This window comes from Oncorhynchus tshawytscha, unplaced genomic scaffold (genome assembly GCF_018296145.1).
Source record: "Oncorhynchus tshawytscha isolate Ot180627B unplaced genomic scaffold, Otsh_v2.0 Un_contig_4173_pilon_pilon, whole genome shotgun sequence".
Taxonomy (NCBI): domain Eukaryota; kingdom Metazoa; phylum Chordata; class Actinopteri; order Salmoniformes; family Salmonidae; genus Oncorhynchus; species Oncorhynchus tshawytscha.
Window position 1 is genome coordinate 106,309 of NW_024609440.1, and position 13,692 is coordinate 120,000.

The window sequence follows — 13,692 nt, forward strand, 5'->3', positions numbered from 1 at the left end:
TTATTTTTATATATTTTTAAAACATATTTTGAGATCTTTCTGAGATCTTTCCTAACCCTAACCCTAACCCTTCAGTACCTCCGCAGATCCCTTAATGCATATGATAAATTGCTCAATTGTAAATGTAGAGCAATAATCAATTGATTGGCATAATTTGACTGACAGCGATCCAACCATTATGAGAACCAGGATCATGGCTAGAAAGGACCTATCTTTTGTCAAATTAACGTTCAAAGTAGTTTTTTTGTTGTTGCATTCTAGCTAACCCTAATCCCTTTCCTAGCCTTAACCTGATTATCCTAACCTGCTACGTTAATTCTCCGAACCTGCTGCGTAAATTCTCCTAACCTTCTACGAAAAGTCAAATCTGACGTTAATTTGACAAAAGCTGGATCCATTCTAGCCATTACCCCGAGGAAATGGGAGAACCAGGGTGTTTTCCTATTACTTTTAGTGGGTAGTGAAAGTGATTGATAGACAGAGATTGACAGCCAATCGGTTGATAGAAAAATGATTGACATAAACATGCTCCAATGACATGAAGACAAATGAGTGACATCGCCCCAAAATTATCCAATCAAAGTTAAGAAGAGGGCGGGATAAAGACGGGTGGGTAGCAACAGTTGCCCGGGTGAGGACGAGGCGCCATAGTCACGGTAGTCGTGGCGACAAGAACCAAGCAACGAGAATCAACAACAACAACCAGAATCATTAAGAAACAAACTTTAACACCAAAGCCAGGAATATTCCAGTGGGAATTTGAGGTGAATAAGCAACACCTTTATAAAACCGTCGTCTGATGTTTATGTCTGAATAATTTTGTTAAGTTGTTTAACGTTGTATTGCTTTAATCGAGCGTTAAAAGGCACTAGCGTGGCAGAGATGGAATAGCACTGGTCCCAGCTAGTTGCTCACCGCTTTCCAAACGCAGACGGTTGTTATGACGATGTCAAATCTGTTATAGGAATACAAAATGGCGGCTGTTGTAATATGAGAATCTTGTACTTTTAGTTGTTCGAAATGTTTTGTTCGCAAAGCTTTTAACATGAAAAATAATTGTTAAACTTAGTGAACGAGGCATACTTGTCACATGTTCACGGATACTTTTGATTAGAAAATCACTTTAGATTTTCGAACTTTTTTTCCAAATCTAATTGCAAAACAGACATATGTGCCAGTGTGTGTAAACTGAAGCATAGAAACGAATGTGTCATGATGTTGACTGTTATTTTATAGTTGTGAAAAAGTTTTCTCTAGTAAAAGTGATCGTCATGCCCGTACTGTGCAATGTGTGCCAGATCTCATGCTCTGCCGTCCTCGCGGTGGCTGTCACGCAGGGAGGGGAAGGTGGGTTGAGCATAACGGTGGGATTGACATTACCTGAAGCCAATGGAGAAGCAATATTTAGAAGCATACACCAATGGCAACTGGAGAAAATATTATATGATGTGTTTGTAGAGAAGGAGCAAGGTGCGTTTCCTGTGTGCTGTCGCTATCAGAACGTGTGTGTGTGTGTGTGTGTGTGTTACACAGTTCAGGAATCCTCACGTGGTATATTATACTAGTGGAAACTTCTCATCAAATGTATGGCATAGTTAAAGGGTCTATATGTAATAATTTCATGGGATATAACTATGATATAACTATGATAATAGTTTGTCAGAGCTCACACCTCAGTGCTTTAGATCAGGGGTTCCCAAACTCTGTCCTGGGCCCTAGAACGACACAACTGATTCAAGTACCCAACTCATCATCAAGCTTTGATCATTTGAATCTGCTGTTTAGTGCTATGGACAAAATAACTTGCACTTGGGGAGGTTTTTGCATCCAACAGGAAGAACCGTAGTGTGCCTCAGCCTTAGACAAAATACTCACTTCCACCCTGGTTTCTGTCCACCCTTGTCAGTGTGCTTTCACAAGAGGTGGCCTGAAGTGTGTTGAAAAAGGTTTGAAAGTGTGTTGGCACAATTCTACACATTGTGTGTGTGTGTGTGTGTGTGTCATAACCAACTCCTTCCCTTGTCCTTCCCCCAGAGTGGTGGTCTTGGTCCAGCCGTGGCGGTAGTCATGGCGACCCCAGGCTACACAGAAGAGCTCCAGCCGGCCCCCCAGCCCAACGCTGTCACCATAGCAACGCAATCAGCCACGCCCTCCCGCTCCACGCCAACCCAGTTCAACCAGTCGGTGTCCATCGTCTCCACAGCCGGACAGGACAAACTTCCTGCTCAAGCCACGCCCACCAAGGCCGAGAAGACAGTGGTTCTTGCCACTCCTTCTCAGACTCAGTTTGTTACCGCAGAGATCCAGAGTTCTGCCGTTCAGCAGAGTAACGGACAGAGTTCCACACCGCAGTACATCGTAGTGACCGTTACAGGTGAGGCATTCTCACTCTCTCAGGTGAGAGTAGCTGACATGATGAAACATGTCTATTCCACCACAGCCACACCTTCCTCTCCTGATGACTGTTACCATGGTTATCTACCAGACCTGTAGGACAGGCTCTCTGAGGTCCAGGTTGGTTAATGTTTGGTCTGCTCTCTGAGGTCCAGGTTGGTTAATGGTTGGTCTGCTCTCTGAGGTCCAGGTTGGTTAATGGTTGGTCTGCTCTCTGAGGTCCAGGTTGGTTAATGGTTGGTCTGCTCTCTGAGGTCCAGGTTGGTTAATGGTTGGTCTGCTCTCTGAGGTCCAGGTTGGTTAATGGTCTGCTCTCTGAGATCCAGGTTGGTTAATGGTCTGCTCTCTGAGGTCCAGGTTGGTTAATGGTTGGTCTGCTCTCTGAGATCCAGGTTGGTTAATGGTTGGTCTGCTCTCTGAGATCCAGGTTGGTTAATGGTTGGTCTGCTCTCTGAAGTCCAGGTTGGTTAATGGTTGGTCTGCTCTCTGAGGTCCAGGTTGGTTAATGGTTGGTCTGTTCTCTGAGATCCAGGTTGGTTAATGGTCTGCTCTCTGAGGTCCAGGTTGGTTAATGGTTGGTCTGTTCTCTGAGGTCCAGGTTGGTTAATGGTTGGTCTGTTCTCTGAGGTCCAGGTTGGTTAATGGTTGGTTTACTAACCCAGTGGAAACCTTAAGGCACCATTGTAATTTAACCTGCATTAGGCCATTTAGCAGCCACTTTTATTCAAAGTAACTGACAACAGTGACCTTTTAAGTGGCCGCAGCGGGATTTGAACCAGCAACCCTTGCCAAGTGTTCCATGCAGGACTACCGTTAGCTGGGCTGTAGGAGGGACATACTGGCACACAGGACTACCGTTAGCTGGGCTGTAGGAGGGACATACTGGCACGCAGGACTACCGTTAGCTGGGCTGTAGGAGGGACATACTGGGACGCAGGACTACCTTTAGCTGGGTTGTAGGAGGGACATACTGGCATGCAGGACTACCGTTAGCTGGGCTGTAGGAGGGACATACTGGCACGCAGGACTACCGTTAGCTGCAGGACTACCGTTAGCTGGTCTGTAGGAGGGACATACTGGCATGCAGGGTTAGCTGCAGGACTACCGTTAGCTGGGCTGTAGGAGGGACATACTGGCACGCAGGACTACCATTAGCTGGGCTGTAGGAGGGACATACTGGCACACAGGACTACCGTTAGCAGCAGGACTACCCTTAGCTGGGCTGTAGGAGGGACATACTGGCACACAGGACTACCGTTAGCTGCAGGACTACCGTTAGCTGGGCTGTAGGAGGGACATACTGGCACGCAGGACTACCGTTAGCTGGGCTGTAGGAGGGACATACTGGCACGCAGGACTACCGTTAGCTGCAGGACTACCGCTAGCTGCAGGACTACCGTTAGCTGCAGGACTACCGCTAGCTGCAGGACTACCGCTAGCTGCAGGACTACCGCTAGCTGCAGGACTACCGTTAGCTGCAGGACTACCGTTAGCTGCAGGACTACCGTTAGCTGCAGGACTACCGTTAGCTGCAGGACTACCGTTAGCTGCAGGACTACCGTTAGCTGCAGGACTACCGTTAGCTGCAGGACTACTGTTAGCTGCAGGACTACCGTTAGCTGGGCTGTAGGAGGGACATACTGGCATGTGGCCAACACCTTTCTGCTACTAATCTTGGAAACTCAGAACAACAATCTTGCTTAATTACATAGATGCTCGATTAAGTTCTGTCCACGAGAGATAATTCTACTACCTACCATCAGTAAGCCTGTTCGCTACCCAACAGTCTTTGGGACAGATACACAGGACGTTTGTATACGATTAAAAAATAATAATAATCCAGCGCCAGCTGTGTCACCAGAGACTCTGGGTTCGGCCCAGGCTCTGTCGTAACCGGCCGCGACCAGGAGGTCCGTGGGGCCTAGCCTCGTCCGGGTTAGGGAGGGTTCGGCCCAGGCTCTGTCGTAACCGGCTGCGACCGGGAGGTCCGGCCTAGCGTCGTCCAGGTTAGGGAGGGTTCGGCCCAGGCTCTCTGTCGTAACTGGCCACAACCGGGAGGTCTGGCCTAGCGTCGTCCGGGTTAGGGAGGGTTTGGCCCAGGCTCTGTCGTAACCGCCGCGACCGGGAGGTCCGTGGGGCCTAGCGTCGTCCGGGTTAGGGAGGGTTCGGCCCAGGCTCTGTCGTAACCGGCCGCGGCCGGGAGGTCTGGACTAGCGTCGTCCGGGTTAGGGAGGGTTCGGCCCAGTCTCTGTGTTAACCGGCCGTGACCGGGAGGTCCGGCCTAGCGTCGTCCGGGTTTGGGAGGGTTCGGCCCAGGCTCTGTCGTAACCGGCCGCGACCGGGAGGTCCGTGGGGCGACGCACAGTTGGCCTAGCGTCGTCCAGGTTAGGGAGGGTTCAGCCCAGGCTCTGTCGTAATCGGCCGCGACTGGGAGGTCCGTGTGGCGACGCACAGTTGGCCTAGCGTCGTCCAGGTTAGGGAGGGTTCAGCCCAGGCTCTGTCGTAACCGGCCGCGACCGGGAGGTCCGTGGGGGCGACGCACAGTTGGCCTAGCGTCGTCCAGGTTAGGGAGGGTTCGGCCCAGGCTCTGTCGTAACCGGCCGCGACCGGGAGGTCCGTGGGGCGACGCACAGTTGGCCTAGCGTCATCCGGGTTAGGGAGGGTTCGGCCCAGGCTCTGTCGTAACCGGCCGCGACCGGGAGGTCCGTGGGGCGACGCACAGTTGGCCTAGCGTCGTCTGGGTTAGGGAGGGTTCGGCCCAGGCTCTGTCGTAACCGGCCGCGACCGGGAGGTCCGTGGGGCGACGCACAGTTGGCCTAGCGTCATCCGGGTTAGGGAGGGTTTGGCCCAGGCTCTGTCGTAACCGGCCGCGACCCGGGAGGTCCGTGGGGCGACGCACAGTTGGCCTAGCATCGTCCGGGTTAGGGAGGGTTTGGCCGGTAGGGATATCCTTGTCTCATCGCGCACCAGCGACCCCTGTGGTGGGCCGGGCACAGTGCGCGCTAACCAAGGTTGCCAGGTGCACAGTGTTTCCTCCGACACATTGGTGCGGCTGGCTTCCGGGTTGGATGCGCGCTGTGTTAAGAAGCAGTGCGGCTTGGTTGGGTTGTGTATCAGAGGACGCATGACTTTCAACCTTCGTCTCTCCTGAGCCCGTACGGGAGTTGTAGCGATGAGACAAGATAGTAGCTACTAACAATTGGATACCACGAAATTGGGGAGAAAAAGGGGTAAAAATTCACAAAAAAAATAAATAATAATAATAATCATTTAAAAACACAATTCCACCACATGTGGAAATACACTGCATTTAAAATCATTGAGGACAGCTCTGTAACATGTGGATATACACTGCATTTAAAATCATTGAGGACAGCTCTGTAACATGTGGATATACACTGCATTTAAAATCATTGAGGACAGCTCTGTAACATTTAAACAATGTATTTCCATTGTAGTCCCACTGTAAAGCTGCCAGACTAGTTGACCAGCCATACTGTGTGTTGTGTGTAGTTTATTTGCATGGTGTCTATTAGTAGATTACCAGCAGCAGCTAACCTGCCAGTTTGGCAGGGTGTTAGTATCAGGTAACACGAGTGAGGCCTGGCCTGCTCCACTCACACCACAGACACACACACTGGAGCTAGAGACAGATATGTCTGTCTGTCTCTGTCTCTGTCTCTGTCGGACTCTCACTGTCTGTCTCAATTTAATTCAAGGGGCTTTATTGTCATGGGAAACATATGTTAACATTGCTAAAGCAAGTGAAGTAGATAATTAACAATAACATTGAATGGATCATCATACTTTATGAACAGTAATAAATCACAAAAGTCAACATCTATCTCTGTCCACCCTCTCTTCCCTCCACCCCTCCCTCTCTTCCCTCCACCCCTCCCTCTCTTCCCTCCACCCCTCCCTCTCTTCCCTCCACCCTTCCCTCTCTCCCCTCCACCCCTCCCTCTCTCCCTCCCTCCACCCTTCCCTCCACCCCTCCCTCTCTTCCCTCCACCCCTCCCTCTCTTCCCTCCCTTCCCCACCCTTCCCTCCACCCTTCCCTCTCTCCCCTCCACCCCTCCCTCTCTCCCTCCCTCCTCCCCCTTCCCTCCACCCCTCCCTCTCTTCCCTCCACCCCTCCCTCTCTTCCCTCCACCCCCCTCCCTCTCTCCCCTCCACCCCTCCCTCTCTCCCCTCCACCCTTCCCTCCACCCTCCCTCTCTTCCCTCCCTCCACCCTCCCTCTCTCCCCTCCACCCCTCCCTCTCTTCCCTCCCGCTCTTCCCTCCACCCCTCCCTCTCTTCCCTCCACCCCCTCCCTCCCTCCCCTCCCTCTCTTCCCTCCCCCTCTCTCCCTCCACCCCTCCCCTCCCTCTCCCTCCCTCCCTCCACCCTCCCTCTCTCCCTCCTCCCTCCCTCCCTCTCTTCCCTCCTTCCCCCCTCCCCTCCCTCTCCCTCCACCCCTCCCTCTCTCCCTCCACCCCTCCCTCTCTTCCCTCCACCCCTCCCTCTCTTCCCTCCTCCCCTCCTCCCTCTCTTCCCTCCACCCCTCCCTCTCTCCCTCCACCCCTCCCTCTCTTCCCTCCACCCCTCCCTCCACCCCTCCCTCTCTTCCCTCCTCCCCTCCCTCTCTTCCCTCCACCCCTCCCTCTCTTCCCTCCTCCCCTCCCTCTCTTCCCTCCCCTCCCTCTCTTCCCTCCACCCCTCCCTCTCTTCCCTCCACCCCTCCTCTCTTCCCTCCACCCCTCCCTCTCTTCTCTCCACCCCTCCCTCTCTTCTCTCCACCCCTCCCTCTCTTCCCTCCACCCCTCCCTCTCTTCCCTCCACCCCCCTCCCTCTCACCCCTCCCTCTCACCCCCCCTCCTCTTCCCTCCACCCCTCCCTCTCTTCCCTCCACCCCTCCCTCTCTTCCCTCCCCCCCCTCTCTCCTCCTCCCTCTCTTCCCTCCACCCCCCCTCTCTTCCCTCCCTCCCTCCTCTCTTCCCTCCACCCCTCCCTCTCTTCCCTCCACCCCTCCCTCTCTTCCCTCCACCCTCCCCTCCTCCCTCTCTTCCCTCCACCCCTCCCTCTCTTCCTCCACCCCTCCCTCTCTTCCCTCCACCCCTCCCTCTCTTCCCTCCACCCCTCCCTCTCTTCCCTCCACCCCTCCCTCTCTTCCCTCCCCCCTCCCTCTCTTCCCTCCACCCCTCCCTCTCTTCCCTCCACCCCTCCCTCTCTTCTCTCCACCCCTCCCTCTCTTCCCTCCACCCCTCCCTCTCTCTTCCTCCACCCCTCCCTCTCTCTCCCTCCCTCCCTCTCTTCTCTCCCCTCCCTCTCTTCCTCCCTTCCTCTCCCTCTCTTCCCTCCCTCTCTTCTCTCTTCCCTCCTCTCCCCTCCCCTCTCCCTCCACCCCTCCCTCTCTTCCCTCCCCTCCCTCTCTTCCCTCTCTCCCTCCCTCTCTTCCCTCCACCCCTCCCTCTCTTCCCTCCACCCCTCCCTCTCTTCCCTCCACCCCTCCCTCTCTTCCCTCCACCCCTCCCTCTCTTCCCTCCACCCCTCCCTCTCTTCCCTCCACCCCTCCTCTCACCTCTCCCCTCTCTTCCCTCCTCCCCTCCCTCTCTTCCCTCCTCTCCCTCCCTCTCTCCCCTCCCTCCCTCTCTTCCCTCTCTCCTCTCCCTCTTCCCCTCCCTCTCTTCCCTCCACCCTCCCTCTCTCCCTCCCTCCTCTCTCCCTCCTCTCCTTCCCTCCCTCTTCCTCTGATTTCTCCTCCCCTCCTCTCTTCCCTCCACCTCTTTCTCCTCTTCCTCTCCCTCTTCTCCCTCCTTCCCTCTCCCTCCCTCTCTTCCTCTGTCCTCCCTCTCTTCCTGCTACCTCCCTCTCTTCCCTCCACCCCTCCCTCTCTTCCCTCCACCCCTCCCTCTCTCTCCTCCTTCCCCTCCCTCTCTTTCCACCCCTCCCTCTCTTTCTCTCCCTCCCTCTCTTCTGTCCTCTCTCCCTGCCCTCTCTTCTCTCCCTTCCTCTCTCTCTTCCTGCTACTCTCTTTCTCTCTCCTCTCTTCCCTCTTCCCCTCTTTCTCTCTCTTCCCTCCTCCCCTCCTCTTCTCTCTTCCTCTGTCCTCTCTTCCTACCTCTCTTCTCTCTTCCTCTCCCTCTCTTCCCTTCTCTCTTCCTCTCTCCCTCTTCCCTCTCTTCCTCCTCCCTCCTCTCTTCCTTCCACCCCTTTCTCTCTTCCCTCTGTCCTCTTCTCCTGCTACCTTTCTCTCTCTTCTCTCTCTTCTCTGTCCTCTCTCTCTTCCTGCTACTCCTTTCTCTCTCTTCCCTCTCTTCTTCCTGCCTCTCTTTCTCTCTCTTCCTCTGTCCTCTCTTCCTCCTGCTACTCTCTTTCTCTCTCTTCCTCTGTCCTCTCTTCTTCCTGCTCTCTTTCTCTCTCCTCCGTCCTCTCTTCCTCCCTCTCTTCCCTCTGTCCCCTCCCTCTCTTCCTCTCTTCCTCCCTCCTCTCTCCTCCCTCCACTCCCTCTCTCTCTTCCCTCCCTCCTCTCTTCTCCTCCTGCTACTCCCTCTCTCTCTCCTCCCTCCTCTCTTCCTGCTACTCTCCTCTCTCTTCCTCTCCCCTCCTCTCTTCCTTCCTGCTACTCTCTCTCTCCTCCATCTCTCCTCTCTTCCCTTTCTCTCTTCCTCCTTCCTCTCTCTTCCTCCCTCCCTCTCTTTCTCTTCCTCCGTCCTCTCTTCCTCCTCTCTTCTCTCTTCCTCTGTCCTCTCTTCCTCCCTCCTCTCTCTTCTCTTCCCTCTCTGCTTTCTCTCTCTTCCTCTGTCCTCTCTTCCTGCTACTCTTTCTCTCTCTTCCTCTGTCCTCTCTTCCTCTACTCTCTTTCTCTCTCTCTTCCTCTGTCCTCTCTTCCTGCTACTCTTTCTCTCTCTTCCTCCGTCCTCTCTTCCTGCTACTCTTTCTCTCTCTTCCTCTCCTCTCTCTTCCTGCTACTCTTTCTCTCTCTTCCTCTGTCCTCTCTTCCTCTACTCCTTTCTCTCTTCCTCTCCTCTCTTCCTCCTCTCTTCCCTCCCTCTCTTCTCCTCTCTCTCTCTTCCTCTGTCCTTCCTCTTCCTGCTACTCTCTTCTTTCTCTCTCTTCCTCTGTCCTCTCTTCCTGCTACTCTTTCTCTCTCTTCCTCTGTCCTCTCTTCCTGCTACTCTCTCTCTCTCTTCCTCTGTCCCTCTCTTCCTCTCTCCTCCTCTCTCTTCCTCTGTCCTCTCTTTCCTGCTCTCTCTTTCTCTCTTCCTCTGTCCTCTCTTCCCTCCTCTCTCTCTCTCTCTCCCTCCTCCCTGTCCTCTCTTCCTGATACCTCTTTATCTCTCTTCCTCCCTCCATCTCTTCCTGCAACTCTTTCTCTCTCTTCCTCTGCCTCTCTTCCTGCTACTCTTTCTCTCTTCCTCTGTCCTCTCTTCCTCTACTCTCTCTCTCTTCCTGAGCTCTTCCTTCTACAGTCTCTTCCTCTGTCCTCTCTTCCTGCTACTGGTTTATCTATCTTCCTCTGTTGATGATTTGATGAAGTTGTAAACATAATCTCATGTTGTTTATCTTCCTCCCATCCGTCCTCTCTTCTTCCTGCTACTCTCTTTCTCTCTCTTCCTCCGTCCTCTCTTCCTCCTGCTACTTTCTCTCTCTTCCTCCGTCCTCTCTTCCTCCTGCTACTTTCTCTCTCTTCCTCTGTCCTCTCTTCCTCCTGCTACTCTCTTTCTCTCTCTTCCTCCGTCCTCTCTTCCTGCTACTCTCTTTCTCTCTTCCTCTGTCCTCTCTTCTTCCTGCTACTCTTTCTCTCTCTTCCTCCGTCCTCTCTTCCTGCTACTCTTTCTCTCTCTTCCTCTGTCCTCTCTTCCTCCTGCTACTCTCTTTCTCTCTCTTCCTCTGTCCTCTCTTCCTGCTACTCTCTTTCTCTCTTCCTCTGTCCTCTCTTCCTGCTACTCTTTCTCTCTCTTCCTCTGTCCTCTCTTCCTGCTACTCTCTTTCTCTCTCTTCCTCCGTCCTCTCTTCCTGCTACTCTTTCTCTCTCTTCCTCCGTCCTCTCTTCCTCCTGCTACTCTCTTTCTCTCTCTTCCTCTGTCCTCTCTTCCTGCTACTCTTTCTCTCTCTTCCTCTGTCCTCTCTTCCTCCTGCTACTCTCTTTCTCTCTCTTCCTCCGTCCTCTCTTCCTGCTACTCTTTCTCTCTCTTCCTCTGTCCTCTCTTCCTCCTGCTACTCTCTTTCTCTCTTCCTCTGTCCTCTCTTCCTGCTACTCTTTCTCTCTCTTCCTCTGTCCTCTCTTCCTCCTGCTACTCTCTTTCTCTCTTCCTCTGTCCTCTCTTCCTGCTACTCTTTCTCTCTCTTCCTCTGTCCTCTCTTCCTGCTACTCTTTCTCTCTCTTCCTCTGTCCTCTCTTCCTGCTACTCTTTCTCTCTCTTCCTCTGTCCTCTCTTCCTGCTACTCTTTCTCTCTCTTCCTCTGTCCTCTCTTCCTGCTACTCTCTTTCTCTCTCTTCCTCCGTCCTCTCTTCCTGCTACTTTTTCTCTCTCTTCCTCCGTCCTCTCTTCCTGCTACTCTTTCTCTCTCTTCCTCTGTCCTCTCTTCCTGCTACTCTTTCTCTCTCTTCCTCTGTCCTCTCTTCCTGCTACTCTTTCTCTCTCTTCCTCTGTCCTCTCTTCCTCCTGCTACTCTCTTTCTCTCTTCCTCTGTCCTCTCTTCCTGCTACTCTTTCTCTCTCTTCCTCTGTCCTCTCTTCCTCCTGCTACTCTCTTTCTCTCTTCCTCTGTCCTCTCTTCCTGCTACTCTTTCTCTCTCTTCCTCTGTCCTCTCTTCCTCCTGCTACTCTTTCTCTCTCTTCCTCTGTCCTCTCTTCCTGCTACTCTTTCTCTCTCTTCCTCTGTCCTCTCTTCCTGCTACTCTCTTTCTCTCTTCCTCTGTCTCTCTTCTTCCTGCTACTCTTTCTCTCTCTTCCTCTGTCCTCTCTTCCTGCTACTCTTTCTCTCTCTTCCTCTGTCCTCTTCTTCCTGCTACTCTCTTTCTCTCTTCCTCTGTCCTCTCTTCCTGCTACTCTCTTTCTCTCTTTCTCTCTCTTCCTCTGTCCTCTCTTCCTGCTACTCTCTCTTTCTCTCTCTTCCTCTGTCCTCTCTTCCTGCTACTCTTTCTCTCTCTTCCTCTGTCCTCTCTTCCTGCTACTCTTTCTCTCTCTTCCTCTGTCCTACTCTTTCTCTTCCTCTCTTTCTCTCTCTTCCTCTGTCCTCTCTTCCTGCTACTCTTTCTCTCTCTTCCTCTGTCCTCTCTTTCCTGCTTCTCTCTTTCTCTCTCTTCCTCTGTCCTCTCTTCCTGCTACTCTTTCTCTCTCTTCCTCTGTCCTCTCTTCCTCCTGCTACTCTCTTTCTCTCTTCCTCTGTCCTCTCTTCCTGCTACTCTTTCTCTCTCTTCCTCCGTCCTCTCTTCCTGCTACTCTTTCTCTCTCTTCCTCCGTCCTCTCTTCCTGCTACTTTTTCTCTCTCTTCCTCCGTCCTCTCTTCCTGCTACTCTTTCTCTCTCTTCCTCTGTCCTCTCTTCCTCCTACTCTTTCTTTCTCTCTTCCTCTGTCCTCTCTTCCTGCTACTCTTTCTCTCTCTTCCTCCGTCCTCTCTTCCTGCTGCTACTCTATCTTTCTCTTTCTATTTTCATTTACTGTGTTCCACCGATCCTCCCCCTCTCTCTCTCTCTCTCATCTCGTCTCTCTCTCTCTGTCTGTTTCTGTTTCTCTCTTTTCTTTCTCCATCTGTCTGTCTCTCTCTCCTCCCTCCCTCTCTCCATTTCTTCCTCTCTCCTTCTCTCTCTCCATAGATGGCTCTCTCCATTCTAGTGACAGTGTATCAGACTCCAGTCCTCCAGTAGTAGTGGTTCAGACAGGGGTCTCCACCCAGGTAGTACAGCAGACCACCCAACAGGTACGCTACACACACACACCAGACACACACCTGACGCACACCAGACACACACCTGAAGCACACCAGACGCACACCAGACGCACACCAGATGGCACACCAGACAGCACACCAGAAGCACACCTGAAGCACACCAGATGGACACACCAGAGCACACCAGATAGCACACCAGAGCACACCAGACGCACACCAGACAGCACACCAGACGAAACACCAGACGACACCAGAAACACCAGATGGCACAACAGAGACACCAGAAACACACAGATGGATAGAAACAGAGAGACACACAGAGGGCGAGTGGTTCAGACGCACACCAGACGCACACCAGACGCACACCAGATGCACACCAGACGCACACCAGACACACACCAGACACAGAGAGGGAGCACGAGTGGTTCAGAAACGCACACCAGATACAACCAGACAGCACACCAGACACACACCAGATGGACACACCAGAGATGGATACAGACACAGACCAGATGCACAACAGATACAAACAGAGATGCACACCAGAGCACAACAGACACACACCAGACGCACACCAGACGCAGAAACAGAGATGGACCAGACAGCACACCATGGATAGACAGACAGATGGGCAGAGATGGTTCAGAAACAGAGACAGCAGATGGATAGAGCACAGAGAGAAACAGAGCGCCAGACGCACACCAGATAGAAACAGAGATGGACACCAGACACACACCTGAAACAGAGATGGCACAGAGTGCGAGATGGTTCAGACCACCAACAGCCAAGATGGAAGGCAGCAGAGATGATAGAAACAACCTGGATAGTCTATAGATGGATCACACAGAGATGGATAAGACACACAGATGGATAGAAATCACCCCCCGAGAGAGTATCAGTAAAAATCAGAAACAGAGATGGATAGATGAGATGGAAACAGAGATGGATAGAAACAGAGATGGATAGAAACAGAGATGGATAGAAACAGAGATGGATAGAGAGAAACAGAGAAGAAACAGAGATGGATAGAAACAGAGAGATGGATAGAGATGGATAGAAACAGAGAGATGGATAGAAACAGAGATGGATAGAAACAGAGATGGATAGAAACAGAGATGGATAGAAACAGAGAGATGGATAGAAACAGAGATGGATAGAAACAGAGAGATGGATAGAAACAGAGATGGATAGAGAGATGGAGAGAAACAGAGATGGATAGAAACAGAGATGGATAGAAACAGAGATGGATAGAAACAGAGATGGATAGAAACAGAGATGGATAGAAACAGAGATGGATAGAAACAGAGATGGATAGAAACAGAGAGATGGATAGAAACAGAGAGATGGATAGAAACAGAGAGATGGATAGAAACAGAGAGATGGATAGAAACAGAGATGGATAGAGACAGAGAGATGGATAG

At 52.3% G+C, this 13,692-nt stretch overlaps 1 protein-coding gene across 3 annotated transcripts in view; it reads left to right on the forward strand.

The window, feature by feature from the left end:
* The first annotated feature begins 620 nt into the window (after positions 1–620).
* LOC112239179 (MHC class II regulatory factor RFX1-like) overlaps positions 621–13,692 on the forward strand; it is a 32,133-nt gene continuing 19,061 nt past the window's right edge. For all 3 annotated transcript variants that reach the window (XM_042315328.1, XM_042315329.1, XM_042315330.1), the window contains exons 1-3: positions 621–764; positions 2,035–2,374; positions 12,198–12,301. In XM_042315328.1, coding sequence (XP_042171262.1) covers positions 2,068–2,374; positions 12,198–12,301 — 411 coding nt within the window. In that variant the 5' untranslated portion in view covers positions 621–764; positions 2,035–2,067. The remainder of the gene's footprint in view (positions 765–2,034; positions 2,375–12,197; positions 12,302–13,692) is intronic.